At 44.0% G+C, this 21309-nt stretch overlaps 1 protein-coding gene across 2 annotated transcripts in view; it reads left to right on the forward strand.

Annotated features, from left to right (window-relative positions):
* Slc25a13 (solute carrier family 25 member 13) overlaps positions 1-21309 on the forward strand; it is a 170103-nt gene that overhangs the window by 99258 nt on the left and 49536 nt on the right. For both annotated transcript variants that reach the window (XM_005082923.4, XM_040728615.1), the window contains 4 exons: positions 3706-3790; positions 4191-4349; positions 15163-15215; positions 16543-16623. In XM_005082923.4, the coding sequence (XP_005082980.1) occupies positions 3706-3790; positions 4191-4349; positions 15163-15215; positions 16543-16623 (378 nt within the window). The remainder of the gene's footprint in view (positions 1-3705; positions 3791-4190; positions 4350-15162; positions 15216-16542; positions 16624-21309) is intronic.

Raw genomic sequence — 21309 nt, forward strand, 5'->3', positions numbered from 1 at the left:
GTACTGAGAGACGTGGGCACGGAGCACTGGTTCCTGTGACTGTCCCCAGCAGCATCTGGCATCGCTAATGAAAGCTGTCTTTGCTCCTCAGTGGGCCACTGTCAGAGCATTGTCTAACAGCCATGCCTTCCGTTTTTTTTCTGAGTATCAAAATGAGATAATTTTGTTTAGTCTGGAGTCATAGTTCAGAGGCTTTTAGACCTATTTTCTCTGTGAAAGGATTCATAAGTTATGTGGAAACAATGTTAGGAATGCTAAATTTTATTTTATGGTTAACAGAAGCCCTTGTCTTGAAGTTGTGGGAGTCAGAAACTTAAGACATGGGGACCTCCTCACTTAACCCTTGCTCAGCTCTGTGGCTGTGACCCGGAGAGCAATGCATTTACTGTATGTACCTTGCCTGCATGGCACTTGTAAAATAAATCCATGAACAGACAGAGCGTCGTTTTTACAAAAAGACCGCCTTTAAGGCAAAGCCATCTTCAAATCTTGTGAGACTTAGCTGTTTTTGGCTTGGAGCTCTGGGTCTGAACAGCGACGCCAGTTTGACCACAATGGGTTGACTCGGGCTGCATTTTTAGGGCTGTCGGGCCTGGAGCCAGGAACCCCCCCCCACACACACACACATACTCCCTTTAGCTGCTTCCCACCCAAAGGCAGCAGCGAGTTTTGTGTGCGGATTGGAAGTGGAAGGAGTGGGCGTGTGCTCAGTAAATCCTAACCAGGCACCTCTGGGAAACCAGCTGGCTGTGGTTAGAAGAGGAAGCCGATTACCCCTGGTGCCGGAGAAAGAACTGTGTAATCCCGGGCAGAGGTGCAAGCAGCCTTGCTCTCTCCTCCCTTTGATTTCAGACACCGTGTCTGAGATAATTATCTCTCCGTCTGCGTGCCACCAGCTATTGTAGAAATTTGGGGATTAAGGAAAGCACGGGGAGGCTGTTTCAGATCCCCCTTGCTTCCCCCTGGCAACAGTACCTCTCCGTTTTCCCTCTGTGCCCTTTGCAGCTCTGGAGGGCTTGTAATGGGTGCTTGTCGGTCCTGCCCACAAAACGGTTAGAGGACCATGATGAACTCGCGGGAAGAGACGGGCTGGTGCTCAGAGGTTTGAGAGCAATTCGTAGCAACGCTGCCTGAAATCTAGTGTGGTTTTTACCGCATGGACCCCACTACGCCTGACAAACTCAAACAAGGCAGGTCATCTACCTGGGGGCCAGCTTAACATGTCCCAGCACCCTATAGACCTCGAAGTGTTTGTCCTAGACAGGGAGCAATGACGGTGACTCTTTTTCTTTCGTTGTTTTAAGACTATATTGTATTTTGTAGCTTCAAAATGTTTAGTGAGAACCAGGGATTTGATTTGTCGTCTAGAGGAAGAGTTAGCAGGAACGGCAGGATCTTTCCTTTAGTATCATTAGAGAACTCTCATTCATTGTTTTGATGCCAGGACAATTTTAGTATTACATGTTTTCATGCCTATAAATAAAGTAATGTTCCTCCTTTGAATGCATCTGTCACACTGAAGTGGAGTACAGGGGTAGGATTGGAGGCAACCCGTGGAATTTGGGGAAGAAATGTTTTGCCTTCTTAGACATGAATATTTCTACGTAAAGCTGTTTTCAGCCAAATGCCTGAAAATTTCAAATCATCTCATTGTATTGGAATCGTGTTGCATTGACAGCAGTTAAAATTCAGTGGGTTGGTGGCTGATTGTTTTCATTGTTCGCTGATGTTTAATTATCAGGCCTTTTGAAAACAAACTTTATTGAATGTATTTATTCATTCAACAGGTATTATTCAGTGCTTGACAACTCTGTGGGACAAAGTCAATACTTTATTTACATTGACAGAGTAGTATAATATTCTAAAATGTCTTGGCCACAGAAATGTCAAAGACAGCAGATCAAAAGAACTACAGTAGGCAGCTGACTGTCTAAAATTAAGAATTTTAGGAGGATAACCTAAATGAGGAAAAATTTACAATCACCTATAATTTACCATCTATTTAATGACCATCATAAACATTTTGACTGTTGCTAGGTAGTAGAGATGCCAAAATAATAGTATTAATTTTATGTGTATATGTATGTGTGTATCAACAAATAATTTCAACAACAAAAGACTTCACATTCTACTCTTAATTCATTCTTTTTTAAATACCACAAAGAGCTGAAGAAATTGGCTGAGCTACAAGGAGCACTTGTTGCTCTTGTAGAAAACCTGGGTTTAGTTCCCAGCATCCACATGCTGACTCACAGCTAGCCTTCTGTTCTGGGAGATTCTGTGCCCTCATGGGCACCAGGTACACGCATGGTGCGCGTATGTACAGCAGGCAAAACACTCACACACATAAAGAAAATGCCATGAACTATTTCAAACATTTAATATTTATATTTTACGGAATATAACCAATACCCCATACTCTTTGCAGCTTGTTTACTTTCCTTTTAAAAATTTATTAATTTATTGTCATGTTTATGGGTGCTTTGCCATTGTATCTGTGTCTGGTGTCAGCAGCAGATCCCTAAGATTGGAGTTACAGACAGCGTGAGCTGCCATGTGGGTGCTGGGAATTGAACCTGGGTTCTCTGGAAGAGCAGCCTGTGTTTTTCCACTGAACCATCTCTCCAGTCCCTTGTGCTTTCTTTAGAAATAAGAGTTTTGTGAACTTTTGTTGTTGTTGTGTGTTTGGTTCTTTTTGTTTCGTTTTGTTTTTTTGAGACAGGGTTTCTCTGTGGCTTTGGAGCCTGTCCTGGAACCAGTTCTTATAGACTACGCTGGTCTCGAATTCACAGAGATCTGCCTGCCTCTGCCTCCCGAGTGCTGGGATAAAAGGCATATGTTCACTGCCCAGCTTTGTGAATATTTTTTAAGCCGATGTCAGATCTTCTTTGAAGATACTATTTTAAATGATGTGTTTTTGTTTTAAAAGCGATTGTTATTTTATTTATTATTTATTTTTGAGACAGTGTCTCATTATGTGGTCCTGGTTTGCTTGGACTTTGCTATGTAAATCAGGCTGGCCCCGAACTCACAGAGATCAGTCTCAACCTCCCGAGTCTGGGATGAAAGCCTCCATGCCCACCCATGTAGGATTTACACCTCTATTGGTCACTTAGTGTACTTCCAGAATTTTTGCTCAGTGCTGCTTTTAGAGAGCCCAATTCTTGTTTTCCCCCCTGTTGTTGCATTTGCTGTTTCTTGTCTAATTTAAAGTAAGAGTTGTAGCATCAGAGATATTATATTCATTTTAAGTGTTTGCATGTATATTACTAGAATTTCCAAAGCTTTTACTTAGCTTAACAATGAGTTTGAGAATAACTTTTTAGTCAATTCTTACGAATCTGAATATTATCATTTCAAAACAAAACTAAAATAGAAAGCCCAGCCAGTTTGATTAATCAAGAATGCTATCTCTTGGTAGTTTTACATTGAGATGTCTATGAACACTAATGGGAACTGAACATTTGAAAATTGGTTCATAATGTTACTTTTTTATGTCATGATTTTGCATACCAATGTAATTTCAGTCATGCTTAGTAGCCAAACACCTATTACTAATAAGTACTTTATGGATTTGGATCTCACCCCCCCCCCCCCCCCCGGTATTAGATTTAGAGTCCAGTGAGTGATAAGGTGAATAACCGTCCGTATTTCTGTTCTGTCCCCTGCTTTCCTGCTTGCCGGTGTTCTGCGTGCGTGAAGCAGAAAGCCTCAGGTGATGCAGCTCGGCCCTTTCTTCTCCAGCTCGCCGAGTCAGCCTACAGGTTTGGTCTGGGTTCTATTGCTGGAGGTTAGTCACGATGAGTGTCAAATTGTGTTGTCCTCTCGTCTTTCCTCCTGGTTTCCACCTTGCTGCTTTCAGCGATCATTCCTCAAGCCAGTTACCAACTTGCATCTGTTAGGTGGGGACCAGAGCAGCGGGTACTTTTCCTACACGAACACATGATCAGCATCCCACAAGTGAGCTTAGACTTCGCCGATATGCTGTTAATTTAAACTCGTGTGATGTCCTTTTGTCAGGTGACATTTGAAAAAAAATCTACAATTAAGAGTGTAGAAAGGCAGCTCGGTGATTCTGTGCATTAAAAAAAAAATTCTGTTTTCAACCCTGTCTTTAATTTTTATCCACCTATTCCTTTCCCCCAACTCACCTTAATTCCGGCTGAGATAATGGTATTACTTAATTTCAGCTGTTGGAGCCACTGCTGTGTATCCTATTGATCTCGTAAAGACTCGAATGCAGAACCAACGGTCAACTGGCTCATTTGTGGGGGAGCTCATGTATAAAAACAGCTTTGACTGTTTTAAGAAAGTGCTCCGCTATGAAGGCTTCTTTGGACTGTACAGAGGTTAGTATGGCATAGAGTGGTGTGGTGCCCCATTTGCGTAAGTGCAGTCATAGCCAAGGTTTTGCTTCCCCATCTCCGTGCCTGACATGAATTAGAGAGACTGTGTTAAAATGGAAATCCAGCAGATTCTCAATTATCCATGCTAATGGGTGTAGGCTGTAGGCATCTAGGGCATGGCTAATCAAAACAGCCCGTAGTCTGAAAGCCATTTATGTTGCTCTGTTGTGTGTTGTGTTTCTTAAAATAATTATTTTTAGGCACATTTTGAGAGAGTTTTTGAAAGGCTTGTTTGTGTTCTTGAAGTATTCTCCTTTCCATCTACCAGGGAAATGTATCCTAGGAACAGGACACAGCTTGCTTGACATTTGTGCATCTTCTGGAATGTCCAGTGGTCCCCTTTCCATGGATTCAGTTATTCATGGTCAACCGTGTTCTAAAAATATAGACTAGAATATTCCAGAAACAAGCAACTCAAAAATTGTAGATAGTGTACTAGTCTGAGGAACTAGTACAAAAACTCACTCATGTTTTTGTACCAAAATGCAGCCATCAATTTGCCCAATGTATCTTCATGTCGGTAGCTTCTTCAGGCTACATCACACAGCCATTCCCCCTTTTTCTCACATCACCAAGGCATTATATCAGCTTGCGTTATCACAGGAAGAGCGAGGACAATATACACTAAGCGACTTTGAGAGAGACCACATTCATATGCTTTAATTACAGTATGTATTTATAATTGTTTTATTACAGTGTTATTGTTATTTATCTCCTGCTGTCATATCTGTAAATTCCACTTTACTCTAGGTAAATACATATAGGAAAGGATGGAACACATAAGGTTTGGAGTGCCAAGCACTCAGTGAAAGTCTTGGAATGTGCCCGCCATAGATGGTGCACTATATCAGTGAGCACTTGTCTGGAAGATACCCAAGTGTTCATGGGAGCTTTGCTTGCCCACCACGCCCTGAATTAGTCGCCCCTTCCCTTCATCTGAATGGATTTGAGTCACACATCACAATAGCCATGGCTTTCCGTCCGCCTGCCCATTTGCTTCTTTTGCATGTAAGGTTAATTAATCAACGTTAACAAGAGGAAAGAGTGCATCTCTACTAACTAAGGACTTGGCCTGAGGGGACATGCCCTTACTCCCCAGCTTCCTGTCTACACTTGCCTTTGGCATAGAGCAGATACGTGCATTTTCATAAGCTACAGTGCAGAATTGTAAAGTGGTTCGTGTCAGGCCACCTTGCCGTGTGTCCAACTACAACTCTTCCCTCTCCTCAGTCCTAGTGCTTGGGCTTGGAGAAGCGAGTAGTGCCTTGGACTCTGCCAAGGCATGATGAAAGTGACAGCCATGAGAAACCTCTAGGCCTTTTCTGCCATCTGCTGACATTAGTCTCCAAAGTAAGCGGAGTTAGTGAACAAAAACCCTGTCACCTTAGAAGCTGGGCAGCTTCCAACTGCTGAGAAGTTCCATCCTGCAGGTGCTATTGTGTAGGTAGATAGCCCTCATCAAAGGCCTTTTGATCTTTTCTCTCCCTTCTTTCCCTTGCCCCCTGCCTCCTATTACAATTTGGAAGGTCTTTGACCCCAGATGATTAATGATGACCCCTGTAGGGTCACCACCTTCCATTTGAAATGCCTTTCCTCTTCGGTGACAACAACCTTTCAAATAAAATGGCTCCCAGGTAGTACAAGGTTAATGTCACAGTTAGTGCTTTACAGTAACTCAGGCAAAAAATGACCACCTTACCAGTGTGCGTGGTGGTGGTGGTAGTGGCGGTGGTGGCGTCGTCGTCGTCGTCATCGTCAATGGTGGTGTTTTTTAAGGAAAACTTCTAGTGTGCACAGCTGTCCAAGTCTTGATGTTGCTTCACTGAATACTTTTATGGATATTGAGATTAGTGGTAGGGGCGCCTTTCCAATTGTGAGAACCCTGCCTCACCGTTTTAGTCCCTCAGTTTGCCTGTGTTGACTTTTTAGCTTCCAGTCCCTTTTCTCTCCATGACTACACCTGGCACATCCTGATTCTTGGTTGTATCTAAATCTTTCTTTAGTGAACTCACCTTTTGACCCCATGGACTGAAGAGCTCAAAGGGTACTTGAGTTGAGTGAATACCTGTAGACTGGGAAAAACAGTCCATCCCCCTTGAGGCTCAAGCTGTGGGTGCATAGAGAAGGCACACTGCTTCTGTCTTCCAGAAGGGAGTATGTGCTGGCATAGAGAGATGGAAGCTCGTCCTAGGCACCAAGAGACCGCGCTCACCTATTTCCGGCTCTCTAAATAACTGTTTATCCTGCCTGCTTTGAATGCAAAAGTCCTCAGGACAGAGACTGGATCTATGTGTCAGGATAAGTAGAGATTAGCCTAGGGAATCACACATATTCTCTTCTTCTTGGGTGTTTTTCCTTTTTTACAGGTTAGATCTTAAAGCAAAAAGTGAACTATAAAACTCTTGTTTGGTTTCCGTCTTTCATTTGAATCTTGAGCAAAGAGATGATAGACAGTTAAAATTAAAAACAACACTGCCCTGAAAACGACGTATTCCTATTCTGGACTGCCCAATCATTGCGTGTTTGTAAATGTGTGTCATCAGGCCAGAGAGAGACCAAATGAGCCTGTAGGTAGGCCATGAGAAACAGTCACTATTAAAAGGAAAAAGATAGATAGAGATAAAAAGTCAGGTATTTCTGAGACTCAATCTTTATATATAAAATCGTTACATAAAACATCCCCCATGTGACTGTATGCTTCACTTTAAATGTAATTTAATTTTTTTAAGTCTTATAATTATAGAGGAAAATGGCCAAATTTAAGCTTGGAGAATCTAAACTTGCAGCTGTTACTACGTAGTTGAAATGTTGAAGTAGATCACTAATTTATAAATGAACTATAAAGCATTAGGCAGTTTCTCGCATTTTAGAATTCGCATAAGATAGAACTTTTCTACATCATAGCATATATATGAAAGTTGATCATGTTTCCTAAATAGGATAATTTGGGAATTTGGTACCAATGATGCCTCCTACTTGAAACTACCTCTGCTGCGCCTGCATTCACAAACACGGGGCTGAGAAATCATTGAGAAGGAAAGTACTTCTGCATTGTGCGTTTTTATTCCAGGGTCAACAGTTTCCCGCCACACTGCCTTTTTAATCTAACAACAGGAGCACTGGAAGCTATTTATCCCTATGGAGCCAGCGTGAAGGTTAGCATCAGAGAATTCTGACAGTGCTTAGGGCTTGTTTGCAACTGGCAGCACCTGTACACAGCCCTGCAACTTACTGAGCAATAATCAGAACACACATCTCGGTCCCCACCCCTGGTCATGGGGAAGGCTGACCCACAGCAATAGAATTCAGTGGAGTGCCTTTGAGAGTTGGAAAACTAATATCAGGAGCTGGTGAACACTCACGCTCCGTGCCCAGTGTAGGGCTGTTGCTCCATCCTCAGGACCATGGTTTTTACACAACTCTTGGTTCTGGGGAAAGATCACCATAGTAGCCCTGTGACTCTGGCTTCAAAGTCCTTTGCAAATGCAGGTAACTTTCTTTACAAGAAAGTGACTACCTCTTCTCAGGTATTTTTGTGAATTCTGAGCATCTAACCCTTAGACTAAGTAGATAATCCAGGATTCCCCGAAGTCACTCGTAAAAAATCTTTGTTTCCTCCCAGGTTTCCAGACCCATTTAACTCACTCAAAGGTGTTTGAGACTTTAATGAATTCCCTGACAGGTTTTTTTTTTTTTTTTTTTTTTTTGTGGTCTGAATGAACTGCTTGGGCAAATCGAGTCAGTCATTGGCCTGCCATAGTCTGAGCTGGTCTGAAAGAAACAATTGCTGGGTAGTCATCCATAATCAAATGTTCTTAACGTTCCAGACATAACTAGTTGCTGCTTTTGAACGTGTGACACTCCCCTCTCCTCTCCACTGCCAGGTGGTAAGATGAGGAGCCTCTGACATTCAGAGATGGTCTGGGAGGACTCTGTGGATGGGGAATATACCCAAGAGAAATCAGAGTCCATCAAAGACACTTCTTAAAGTGGTTTTGTTCAGGGATGGTCTGGGAGGACTCTGTGGATGGGGAATATACCCAAGAGAAATCAGAGTCCATCAAAGACACTTCTTAAAGTGGTTTTGTTGGTGGGAGAACTCCTAAAGTTTGTTTTTGAAGTAAAAATATAAGAAAAAAATCCCAGAAAAGCAAATTAGTAGTTCATTTCATGATCTATCCTTTAACTTAGGTAAGTATTTATTGGCAAATAAATAATTAAATAAAAATCAGTTCTTACAAAAATAAAAAATTAATTCAAATTAGCCCATTGAATCAGGCATGCAAAAGTTTAGAACTATGCATTTGAAATAGCTTTTTTTGGTTCAAAGCGCAATCATCCTCTATCCTGGCATGTTCTCAAGGTGACATCTAGAGGATGTTGTGGTGATATTTCCGGAAGCCATTGATCAGAGTTATTCTAGAAAACAAGTTGGTGGACAACTACTTTAAATCAAGTCTCTTGTTATAGTTGATGAGAATCAACCATAGTTGAGAGGATCTAAATTCAGTGGGCTTCTTGTGAGAGACTTCGACCTCCTTCATACTTAGCTATTGTGGATACAAATAGACCTAAAAGTCTTGACACTAAAATAAAACCAGTGCAGTTTCAGTCACTCCTATCAGCATTGCTTAGTGACATGTGCACCTTTGAAGAGGCCACAGTTCCTTCCTGAGCTGCCTTGACCCACAGGTCCACTCTTGCCCAGTAGACTGCTCATGTTGCGCAGCATGGGCTGTTTGGAATCCCGTTTTCATGCCCTCTTCTTGACGTCTTCATTTATGATGTCCAGTTGTAGAAATCCAATGACAGATACTTGATGGTAGGAAATCAGGAGTGAGCAGAGATTTGAACACTCTTGGTTGAGCACCGGCAGATGTTAAGGTGACACATCTGGACTGGGGTGGGTGAGAAGTTGTGGAGACTCAGGAAGGCCATGTAGGAGAGGTGATAAGCTTAGCCAGGTCCGGAGGGTAACAGGTTTGGGGATTTTATGGAACTCGGAGGAGACAGATTTGTCTCAACTTCTGGAACAGTAGAATTCGAGCGGCTGCTGTCCTCGTTCAGACTGAGACAGACTCAAGGTCAGAGTGTAGATGCCAGCTGGCCAGCATTTGGGAAGTTACCATACACTCAAGTACAGAGTCGAAGGAGACTATATGACGCCTCTTCACAGTCTTTACTTCTGGGAAACCCCAAAATAGATTTTTATATTTTAATCCTTAGACTCCCAAAGGCATCCTGAGCTGTAGTGCGGACTGTGGTCAAAAGTTCTAATACAGCGTGGAACCCAGTAAACAAGTCCTGAAACCCCAGTTGCCCCCCACCCCCACCCCCTGGCCCCGTAATCTAGCCACCTCAACGTAGCTGCCCTGAGAGCCTGTGGAGAATTGGACTGTTGTGAGGCTTTGAAACAGGATAGTATGTTTGGGAAGGTGGAGGAGCCCGCTGCCCCGGGGGCAATATGAGTCAGAAGCAGATAGACTCTGAGGGGGAGGAAGAAAAGAATGCTTGAGCTAGTGTGGGGAGAAAGGAATGAGAATCAGAGCTTCGAGGCAGGCTGCACGGAGTGCCGATAGCTCCAAGAGTGAGGCTTAAACTGATGTTCAAAGAGGGGGGGAGGCGCTCTGCGGACGTGGGGACAAACGTAGTAGCCTCCGTAGTGAGGTCAGGAGGGTAAGACAACACAAGAGGGTTGCCACTGGGTTCAAAGTGTGCAGGCTGTGGCTTCGGGGAGTAGGGGTGACGAGTGTAGTATTCATCCTCCCCACCGCATTCCAGAATGCTTTCCACCTTTCTCAGGGCTGGCCTTTGTTTGAGCTAACACAGCCCTGCTCCCTTAGGTTTGGAGTGCCTTCCTTGTTAGAGGGCCTGCTGCCTTTATAGACCTGCTGGGCTTGTGCAGCGTGGTTAGAACAGCAGCGGCATTGGCCACAGTTTCCACGGATGACCAGCCTGAGTTCTGATCACTGCCTCCTCCCCGAGAGCCTGGGGTTCGTGATGAATTGGCAGAACGAGAGGTGGCGTGCCCCACACCCGGTTTTGTGATATGAAAGTCGCCTCCTAGGAGGAAGTTTGAGCCATGTGTTCACTAGAGAGAAAAGCTAAACATGGAAAGCGTAGAGCCTGGTATGAGAGTTGGTACCGAACATAACACGCAAGTACGGCTGCAGGCACTGAATAGCTTGGGTGCTGTGCAACAAGCTGCGGACTCGCTACGCGGAGTCTGGTTCCGGTGAAGAAAGGGGAGGAGAAAAGAGTGTTTAGTGCTGTTATGATGGCAGTGATGATGGTGGCGATAAAACCTACCTCGGGAGCATTCACTGTGCGTTTGGTACATTTTCTGAAGATTTGTTGTAGCTCGTGTTAACTAGTTTTATCTTCTTCCTAAGTAGCCTAAGAAGATGGGACCATGATTTTCCCATTGGGGAAGGGGTGAAAACTAAGGTACATTTACAGACAACTTCACAGCCAATAAATAGCATTTGGAAGTTAAATCTTGCAGTGGGGTCTCAGACCCATGCCCTTAGTCCCATGACCCCTCTGCTACCCAGCAGGAATTACACTGGAAATACTTACCAGCAGAATTTGAGAAGTGTTTAAACATTTAACCAAAAGATTTTATTTGAACTTAAACAACAATTAGAGATGTGCTATATTTCTGTGCTTTTTTTTTTTTAAAGGTAGGACCCCTAGACTCAGTCCCAGTGCCCCGATTAAGGAAGGCTCTTCCAGCTCTTCTAGTTATAGACTTGGTGTCATGGGGATAGCACTGGACTGACTTTTCCTTACCTACTTCTGAATCAGCGTTACTCAGCCTCGGTTGCCTCTTAGGGTTGAGCAAGGCAAGGCTACAACTTGAAGAGATGGAAAGGAGCTAACAGTTAAGAATGTGTAACAGATGACGAGTGTCTTGGGCTTTGTATACATTTGTTCCTTAAATTATCAAAATAAACAAAATAAGGAACATTTTTGTTTTAACTGGGGAAAACAGAGTTTGAGGCCAGATGGAGGAACGATCTCTCGACTAGAAAGAGGTAGAAACCCAGAATTGCAACCCAGGTCTGTCCACCCCCAATTGCCTTGCCATTCCACTGCTCTCGACTATGGGGAATACATAAGCTTTAACTGGGATTGGATGGTTAATGAGCTTTTCCCCGGTCTTTGCCAACTCTGAAATTCTAGAATTACATAATATTTATGAAGTATTTATGAAAAGTTCTTTGATATGGAACAGGGTAGTAGGCCTCTGCTTAAGGACACTGCTCCCGGGAACCTCCTTTGGGATGCTGTGTGAAGCTCAGGCTCCCGATGAGGGCTGTGCGCCCACACCTCCAGCTCGGTTCTCATTGACTGCTCAAAGGGAGAAGAAACGGCGTGATTTATATTTTCAGCCCGTGAAATTTGAAGAGAAAATACTGCATTAATTCTGTGCCCTGTAAATCTTTTCTCGCATTAGCAGCCTTCTATTAAAATGTGCCAAGGAAGAATTGCCATGTGTGCTGACGGAGCTAAACTAAAAAGAGAAGATTAGAAAAGAAACCGCACTAATAAATTTCATCTGGGGCAGCTGGAAAATGGACGGCTGTTTTGACAAGTTAGAAACAACACGCACACATCCCGTTTCTGTTTGGAATGGTTAGGATGAATTTCTGGGGACCACCAGGAACATCTTATGTTGGAGACCTGGCTTTTCCGCTGGGTTACCCAGATGTCAAACACATATGTCCTTGAGCTTTAAGCGCTCTTGTAATGAGGTGCTGTAACTGGAATGGTAACGGGAGGCTTATGAAGCCGTGTTACTCCCCCTTTCTCTGAGGATCACCTCTAAGAAGAATTATTGGAATTCCCACCTCTACTTTCACTGTCTGGCAGTTTATGATGCCTTCAGGAGATCTTTGCTCAAAGCTGGTAGTGTCAAGGCCAGTCTGTAACCTCGTATTATAACCTGGAGTCACCTGTGTTTTCCTTTGGATCCATAGTAGAGCAAGAACAAGAATGGTTCTTTCCTACTTCCTTGCTGAGTGCCAGCACCTGGCCCAGGTCTTAGGGGCGGATGAATGGTTTGGTTTTATTCTACTCTGGAGGTCTTCATTTAATATGAGGAAACTTGTGGTCTCTGATTATATTACTTTTATTTTTAACTGCATCTGGCTCTGCTTTGGGTCATACAGAGTATAGAGGGCACAGCATCCCCCCCCCCCCCAGCTAGCAAGAGGGGGGTTTAGTAAGAGTGCTCATGAGAGCGAGTAAAGGCAAAATCTTGTCGAGATCGAAGGCCAGCAGTTACGCCCGAGCCTACCTGGATCCTTTCAGTCTACAAGCTCTGCCTTTTCTGAACTGTGTTTTCCCTTTTCGCACTCCCGTTCTTTGTGCCCCACATTCTCTTTACTCCACAAACCCAGTTCCTTTGCTTGTTTGTGGTTTTTTTCCTCCTTGTGACCTTGGTGCATGCCTGGTATCCCAACTGGCCATTTTCCTGCCCCATCTAAGGCATCTTACCATTTTTGTGCCCCTGTGCAGATTAGGATACACTGCGTCAACGAGTCCTCACTCATGCTTCTGGAGAGGGCTTCTTGATGGGTCAGCTCCGTTTTACAGAGTTCAGGTTGCTAAGCCACTGGCTACTCAGTTCTCAGTAGTCTGCATATTATCCAGTTAGCAGGAGCACCAGGAATTTAGTATGATATGAAAATACAGCCACATAGAGGAGGTACTACAAACTAGAAGGCCCTAGGCCCCCTCCCCACTGCCACAGACTGTGTCCCAGAATAGCAGCAGCTGAGTAGAAGATACTAATCACATGGCAATTTAATGTTGCCTGCCGGTATAAATTCTTGACTAGAAAGAACTTAGGTTTGAAATCATCTTACCATTTACCACCAAATACATTACCTAACCTCTGAAAACATTAGTTTCCTCTCTCTAGGGTGGTTATAAGGATTAAATGGGTTAATAGAGACCTCAAATGGTGCCTGCCACATAGTAAACATTATATGGGTGTATATTAAATTTTCAGTAGTGTCAACATCCTCATTATCGTGTAGTTCCGCAATGAAATGGACTTCCTCACCTATTTTTCTACACACGAAGCTCTTATGGTCTGTTCAGTTCCCATTCCCCTCTTTAATATTTCCACCAGCAAAAAAGAAAACTTTTCTCTATTGTGAGGACACCAACAGGACAGTAAAAATGAAAGCCATCACTGGGCACTGGTCTGTTGACGTCTGCCTTAAGGTAGGGTGGGGACCATGGCAAATTGGTTGCATAGATTATGTCCAAAGAAAAGAGTGTCACCTGTCTTAAACAGACATCAAAAAGAGGCCCGAGGCTGTCAGTCTGTCGTTCTTTCTTGGCCAAGTGCTTGGATGGATTATGTTTGAAAACTTATGCTACTCAATCAAACAAGCTCTGGCCTCAGACTGCCCTTTAAGAACATGTGTGGTTATACTTGGCCCCCAGAAGGGGCTGCAAGTGGGATTTATGTATGTGAGTTGAAGTTGTAGACTAAGGTAGACACACGAAGCCCTAGAAAGCAGAATTGCCCAGGCTCCTAGGTCACCCAGGCGTATTTCCAAGAGAAAGTGTGTCCTTGGTCTTTTTTACTTTCTTAGAAAAACAAGTGAAAATAGCATGGTTTGCTGTTGTTGTTGTTTTGCTTTTGTTGTTCAGAAATGCAGGGCTACTCTATTTTAACCGACTATCATGTCAAAGGCCACACCTTCTCAAGCTGGGGATCCTGCTTGGACCCCACTCAGCTGAATGTGCCAGGTCTAGTGGTCTTTAATCCTTGCAGAGGCAAGCACATCAGTTCAAGGCCAGCCTGGTCTACATAGTGGAACCCTGTCTTCAAAACAGAAAAACAAATAAACAAAACTGTTTTAGAAAAGACAAGAAAAAGAAAAAATATATAATAGTCTGTCACTCTTTTGTTTTGTTGTTTTGTTGTTTTGTTTTACGAGACAGGGTTTCTTTGTATTGTTTTGGAGGCTGTCGATCCAGCCCGACCTCAAACTCACAGAGATCCGCCTGCCTCTGCCTCCCAAGTGCTGGGATTAAAGGCATGCGCCACCACCGCCCGGCTAGTCTGTTACTCTTACGCTGCAAACTCACTATGTGTTTCTCATCTAAGGGAACAAGTGAGTCCAAGTCTCCTGGCATCGAATGCAGCTCCAGTATCTGGTACCCACCTGTATCATTCTCCCTTCATCTCTGAATGGTCCAGGCCCACATCCTCCATCATTATTGAGCACACAGGACTTACTCTCCCTCATTTTCATTATCCCCTCTGTTCTCCATTTAGAAGTTCGTTTTCTCCAGTTATCAAGTCCCAGAAAGGCCTCCCCCTTCATAGGATCATACTTTTTATTTGTTGCTGCTCATCACTAAGTCACATTTGTCCCATGACTGAATGACTACACTGTGGGCCTTTAGGGGACACGAGAAAGGTCTTAGGAAGAGGCAGAGGGGAAGGAGCAGAGTCTCTGAGATAGTGAGGTTTCCTGTGTTACTAACACTGTTGACTTGCCCAATGTGCAAACGCTCTAGAATGTGTAAGGGAATTTACTCGGGCCTGATGTGGCTATTAGAAGTCGGTTCTTAAATTCCATCACAAGTGTTCTCATTAAAGGTAATAGCAGAAAATTGCAGCAAAGATTGCCCCAGTTTTCAAGTGGTGATCCCCTCTGCAGAGCTGTTGATTTGTGTAGTTAATGCTAATTTATTTAATACACTTCTGCTTCTTGTTGATTTTTAGGTTTGCTGCCGCAGTTACTGGGAGTCGCCCCGGAGAAGGCCATAAAACTTACAGTAAGTCTTTGAATTGGGGTTTCTTATTAAGAGACACAGACTCAACAGTCTGGCAGGTATTCTCCTGTGATGCAGCAGGTCTGAGGTCCTTCAACCATGCTAATTAATTTGATGGTCAGAGCCGTCGGCTCTTCACCATCCTTGCTGTGGCAGTGAGGTTCCTACAAGGCCTGCTGCATTAGGCACTTGACACATGTCATCTTACCCTTTCGGTTTAAAGTGTGATTTACCGAATACAGCTTGTGAGGCCAGTAGGGGTCAAGTAACCTACCTATGAGTCAGAGAACCAGAATGCTGAGTCAGCACTTCAGGCTTCCCAGTCTGTCCCTTTTGTACCCCACCCCACCCCCCATGCTTATGGAATGCAGGGTGTGTTTTAGGAGCATTCTAAGCCAAGTTCTGAGAGCTCATTGTCTGTCCCAGCTCACCTACAGGTGGTTGGTACTCACTTTCAGTGTTTGGGGAGAGGGCAGGTACCACATATACATCCCTAAGGCTTCAGGGTCCTAGAAAATTAAGCTCTAACTTTAGACTGGCTGCTGTAGCCTTGGTCCCAGCAACAGTTCTTGTGTTATTTTATGACATAACTTTGAGATAGCTAGTCTCTGGCCCTATCTGCCCAAATCATATAATTTTGTTTCTTAAAATTGTTTATAGTGTCTATCCAGAGATTACACTCATGTTTTAACCTGTATGTCTGTGTGAACCTATGACAAGTGTGTGCAGGTAACATTGGAAGCCCGAAGAGGGCATTGGCTCGCCTCAGAGCTGGAATTGCAGGCTGTTAGAAGTCACTTTCCAGTGGTGCTGGGGGTTGAACCTGGAGCCTTGAAAAGTGCATAAGTCACTGTTAACTGCTGAACCATCTCTCCAGCCCCCGGGAGGTGTTTTTAGGGACTGAATATCTACTAAGCTTAAAAAAAAAAAAGTCTAAACAGCCTCCATTGGTTTCAGTGAGGAGTGCTATTTTAAATTAAATTTTGTTAAAAAGACTTAATATGACTTTTAATTGTAACTTACAAGACAAGTCTTAAATTATAAAATGTATGTTTTCATCTATACTTTCAATATGTCTCCCTTTTCATGCTACTATAATTGCAGGACATTTTTAAATGTTTGGCTTTTTAGGGCATTTTTCTTTGAAATATATATATATATATATATATATATATATATATATATATATATATGACCTATAAGTGTCTCTCCTACACCACTTTAAGATCATTAATTCATGCAATCAACTGTGGGAAAAGAAATAACGTAAATTGACAGATGACTTTTTAAAAATATTTTTCATCAGCTTCTATAAATATTTCTCTTCAAGGTGAATGATTTTGTGAGAGATAAATTTATGCACAAAGATGGCTCGGTCCCACTTTTGGCAGAGATTTTGGCTGGAGGCTGTGTAAGTATCTTTTTCTAGATTTCCACACTGGAAAGATGTTCTTCATACATGTGTCTCTGCCCCGAACAGCACGTGTGTACTAAGGCTTCTGTTTGGCCACAGATCCTGTCCAAGGCCAGAGTTCCCTAGGCAGGCTGCGGTTCCTGAGGTGAAGGGTAAACTGCTGGTGTGTCCGCCTGTTCCTCACGCCTGTTGACATGTCCCTAAGCTTTGTGTGGGCTCTGCAGCTGTCTCATTTGCCTCGGGAGAGTTTGGCCTTTGAGAGACCTTAGCCAGCCCTTTCTGAAGTTCCCTCCTAGTGCCTTGTCTCCTGCGGCCTCCTCTGCTGGGTCAGGCGCTGAAGCCTGTGGCTTGCAGTCAGCCGCTCCAGCAGTCTGCTTTGCAAGCGGCAGCGAGCCCTCCTGCTTCCGTGCATCTAGGGGAAAGCCTCTGGGAGGCAGGTGGCTGAGGGTATTCTGCCTTGTCAGAAATGTGTGGACTGATTGCTTTGGGATATGGGTATGGCTGAGCGACCCACAGCTTGTTCCAAGGCGCAGCAGAGCATTGTCTGGCTGTGTCCCATGGGCCAGTTTGTCCATGTGAATGCAAATATTTCAAGTAAATTAACTCTTGGGCAAAAGCCGGAGCCATTTAAAGATAAGCTTCACTACATAAACACACTTTGATCACCCAAGCTATCCACTATTGGTATACCACCCCCCGAACCTCATGTAACTTTCCATATAAGAAAAGATGAGGTCACATTTTTCCTTTCTTTTAAAAATGATCTGTTCAGGCAGGAAATAGGCACACATTGTTTTTTTCCTTGAAAACCATCGAGTTTGGGCGAAGATACCTGATGGTATGAAGCGCTTGTGTAGAAGACGCCCACTCCCTATCTGAGGCTGAGTGTAGCAGCTGCCAGGAGGCCATGCTCCTGTAACTTTCAAGAGAGGATGGAATTTGACGGCAGCCTGACTCTTTGTTTGATCACTGACCTGTGAGAAGTGGCCAGATAGGGTCCCCTGTTCTGTATCTTTAGGAGCATATAGGATGGTAAAGGGAGCCTTTAATGTCTTCCATGCAAAGGACACACGGTAATGATGAGAGACTTGAAGAGTTCAGAAGTGCTCCCCTCGAGTGCTCTTCATATCAAGCCTTTGCCATTGGAGCAGCGAAACTTACTTTTAATTAACCAATGAATTTTGTGTGTGTGTGTGTGTGTGTGTGTGTGTGTGTGTGTGTGCACGCGCGCGCGCGTGAGTGTTGGTGGGCACAATGCGCACATGAAGGCAGGCACGCACGCATGCGTGTGTCTGTCTGTGAAAAGCATGTCAAGTGTGTGCTGCCTGATGAGAGCTCGGTCTTCCGGAGCTGGAGTTAAAAAACAGTTGTGGGTTGCCCGAGGTGTTTGCTGGGAACTGTGCTGTTCCCAGTATGTGCGGAGCCATCTTTCAAGCTTGTTTTCTAGTGTTTAAATACATGCTTCCACAGGCTGGATCTAGCTCAGTCCTTCAGGATGTTGCGGTGAGCCTAAGATGCTGAATAGGTGTCTCTATAGGCTGAGTTGTGAAGAATATTGAGACAGCAGGGTATTTCGATCAGCTAAAGGTGATGGTTTCATTTTGTATTAAGTTACATTTTTAAACTTTGTAGACACAGGGTATTAGAGCTGTGTAAGAATTTAAAATGTAAAATTTATTTCATGACTCTAGTCAGGCAGCCATCATGGCATGGAGCCTGGAGATGTATTTTTTTTTCCTTAATGTAAGCATTTTGCCTGCACATGCATTGGGGTGCCGAGGAGATCGGCCGTGGCATGCTTTGTCAAGGTGCCCTCTGTAGGTGGTCTTGTTTTCAAGTATGGTGGCCTTTTTCAAACACAGAGCCCAAATTGGCATCAGAAGTGGTGCCTAGCTATTGTAAGGAGACACAGCCTGTTCTAAACACAGGCTTAAAATTGGAGCCACTCGGGCTTTACAGCTACTTAAAATATCTGTGAAATGAGGTTTGCCACCCTTTACCTCAAAGGCGGTCCTCTGAAGCACAAGTCTCTGGGTTTGCGCCCCTCCCTACACTAGCCACTGTGTTAGGAAGAGTCTAAGTTCAGTTAGGCAGCCATGGAGAGAGCAAAGAACCCAAGAGAGAGAAGAATGGATGGTCCGTGTGTGTGTGTGCACACACTTGTACGTGCATGCATGCATGTGTGTGTGTGTGTGTGTGTGTGTATGTGGGGGGGGAGGGAGAGGGCGCATGCGTGTGCGCGCGTGTGAAGTCACAGCAGCATATCTCCTCGGCCATTACTGTCTCTCGGCACCTGTGTATACCGTGGAGAGACATGAGTTCTACAGCCTGCTCTGTGTAATTGAGAATACAAAGGGTTCTGTGACCTCGTGTCACATGAGCAGTTCCTTGCTTTAGCTCAGCCAAGCATGGCTGGGCTTTGACTTTTAAGTCCCTGGGAGCTCACCTTGCTTCCTTATTGCTGAGCATCAGCACACATGGCTGCCTTTTCACTCATGGCAACCAAAGCTGTTCATTTGTTTGAACAAAGCCCTCTCTGTTTTACAATGTTGTTGACAACAACAGGGAAACTATGCAGAGATCATTGGCTCATAACCTACATCTTCACAGTGCTTGGCCAATCTCATTTATGTACTCATTTTAGAAGAATGAAAGTGGTAGTGTGCTTGGAGGGAAACAGTCATTGGCACTTCAAAGCAATAAGACTTATGCTATCTCTTGTTAATTTCATAAAGTAGTTTTTTTTTTAATGAAGAAACTAAAAATACCTTTCTTTTGCTGACACACAAAAAGGGGTAAAGGGTAGAGCTCATATTTCCTTTTTGTTTGTTTTTTTGAGACAGCTTTTATCTGTGGCTTTGGAGGCTGTCCTGGAACTCACTTTTATAGACCAGCCTGGTCTCGAACTCACTGAGATTCACTTGCCTGTGCCTCCCCAGTGCTGGGATTAAAGGCGTGCGCCACCACCGCCCTGCTAAAAAGCTCATATTTCTTACTGAGATTAGTTTAATTTAGACCCTGGCTTGAGTTTTCTACGTTCTTTCTCCTTCTCTCTTCCCCTCTTCCTCTCTTCCTCTCTTTCTCTCTTTCTCTTTCCTTATTACACTCCCCTCCTCCTCCTCCTTCTCCTCCTCCTCCTCCTCCTCCCCCTCCTCCTCCCCCCCCCCTCTCCTCCTCCTCCTTCTCTTCTTTAAATAGAGCCATATTGACTGGTAGTGACATTTTCACCGTAATTCATAGACTGGGGATTTTAAACTCCTAATCCTGAAGGAAATCTCTGTGGTTGTGTTTTTCTCTGAGTGGATCTTCTGCATTTTAAATTTATTCATTGATGGAAGAATTCCGAAAGAAACTTGGACCCTTGGGCTCCTCTCACACAAAAACATATGTGCACCTTTTCTTTCCACCCATCTGGATTTTTGGCCAGAGCTCCTTCTGTAAAACTACGTGATAGAGAACCTGGTTGTGATGGGTGATGAGTAAATTTGGTCAAGGAGAGCATGTGACCATCGCTCAGGTAGGTTGCCGGTGACCCCAGCAAGAGAGCAGTCACAGCATGCCTAGAGCTGGTAGGGTTAAAACCTTGGTGAGGGGTATTGGCAGACTGGGATCTTCAGTTTTGATCATTTGGTCTTATGAAATACCCATTAGGTAAGGAAAAACAAATGTTGCTCAGATGGTCTTTAAGAAAGAAAGAAATTATCTGCCATGAAAATCTAATATTCACCAGAAAAATTATATCAGCAGCTCCTATCTTACAGAGCTTCTGCTCAGTAAGAATGTATTTCTATAGCATTAGACAGTAAAACTCTGTAATGGTGTTTGGGAAGGCTATGGCTGCGATTGTGGTGACACAGTCCCAGTAGTTTCCTGTTGTGGTGCGCTCATGTGCATACGTGTGTAAATGTTGGTGCGTTTGTACTCATTCATGGGAAAAGTCATTGGTAAGGTCACACTGCTAGTTCTGGAAATGGTTAGTAAGTATCATACTGCTAGGGCGAGAGAGAGATCCCCAGCACCCATGTAAAAAGGCAAGTGGGAGTGGCAGTTGGCCTGCTATCTCAGCTTACTGGAAGCAGAGATAGGAATTCCTCAAAGTAAGCAGGCTAGCCAAACTAGCCAAAACTAGTCAGAGACTCCGCCTCCACATGTAAGGTGCAGCAAGACTGAGGAAGACACTGAGCTTCAATGTCAGGCCTCTGTGTGTGTGTGTGTGTGTGTGTGTGTGTGTGTGTGTGTGTGTGTGTGTGTGTGTGTGTGTGTACACTGTTGTACCAGCACACACATGTGTCCACACATGTGCCCACACTTACATCTGCAAAAAACAGTGAAACGGTATAGCACACTTGGAACGGCATGGAATATAACTACTTACTCTCCCCAGCAAATGAGCAGGACCACATACTGTTATCTGAATGCATTGTTTCTCTGGTTTTCATTTATGATTCTGGAGAGTGGCTGAACCAGGGCCTTGGACATGGTATGCAAATAGTCTACCTCTGAACTGTATCTCTCAACCTGTTGGTTTTTTTTCTGATTTTAATTGCAAAACAAGATCTCATTAAGTTGCCCAGGCTAGCCTTGAACTTGTAGTCTTTCTACTTGAGCCTCCTGTGTAGCTTGTATTATAGGCCTGTGTCATTAGGCCCAGCTTCTGTATTCTCACATGTATGAGATTTTTAT

This window comes from Mesocricetus auratus, unplaced genomic scaffold, assembly GCF_017639785.1.
Source record: "Mesocricetus auratus isolate SY011 unplaced genomic scaffold, BCM_Maur_2.0 Super-Scaffold_100019, whole genome shotgun sequence".
NCBI classification, from domain to species: domain Eukaryota; kingdom Metazoa; phylum Chordata; class Mammalia; order Rodentia; family Cricetidae; genus Mesocricetus; species Mesocricetus auratus.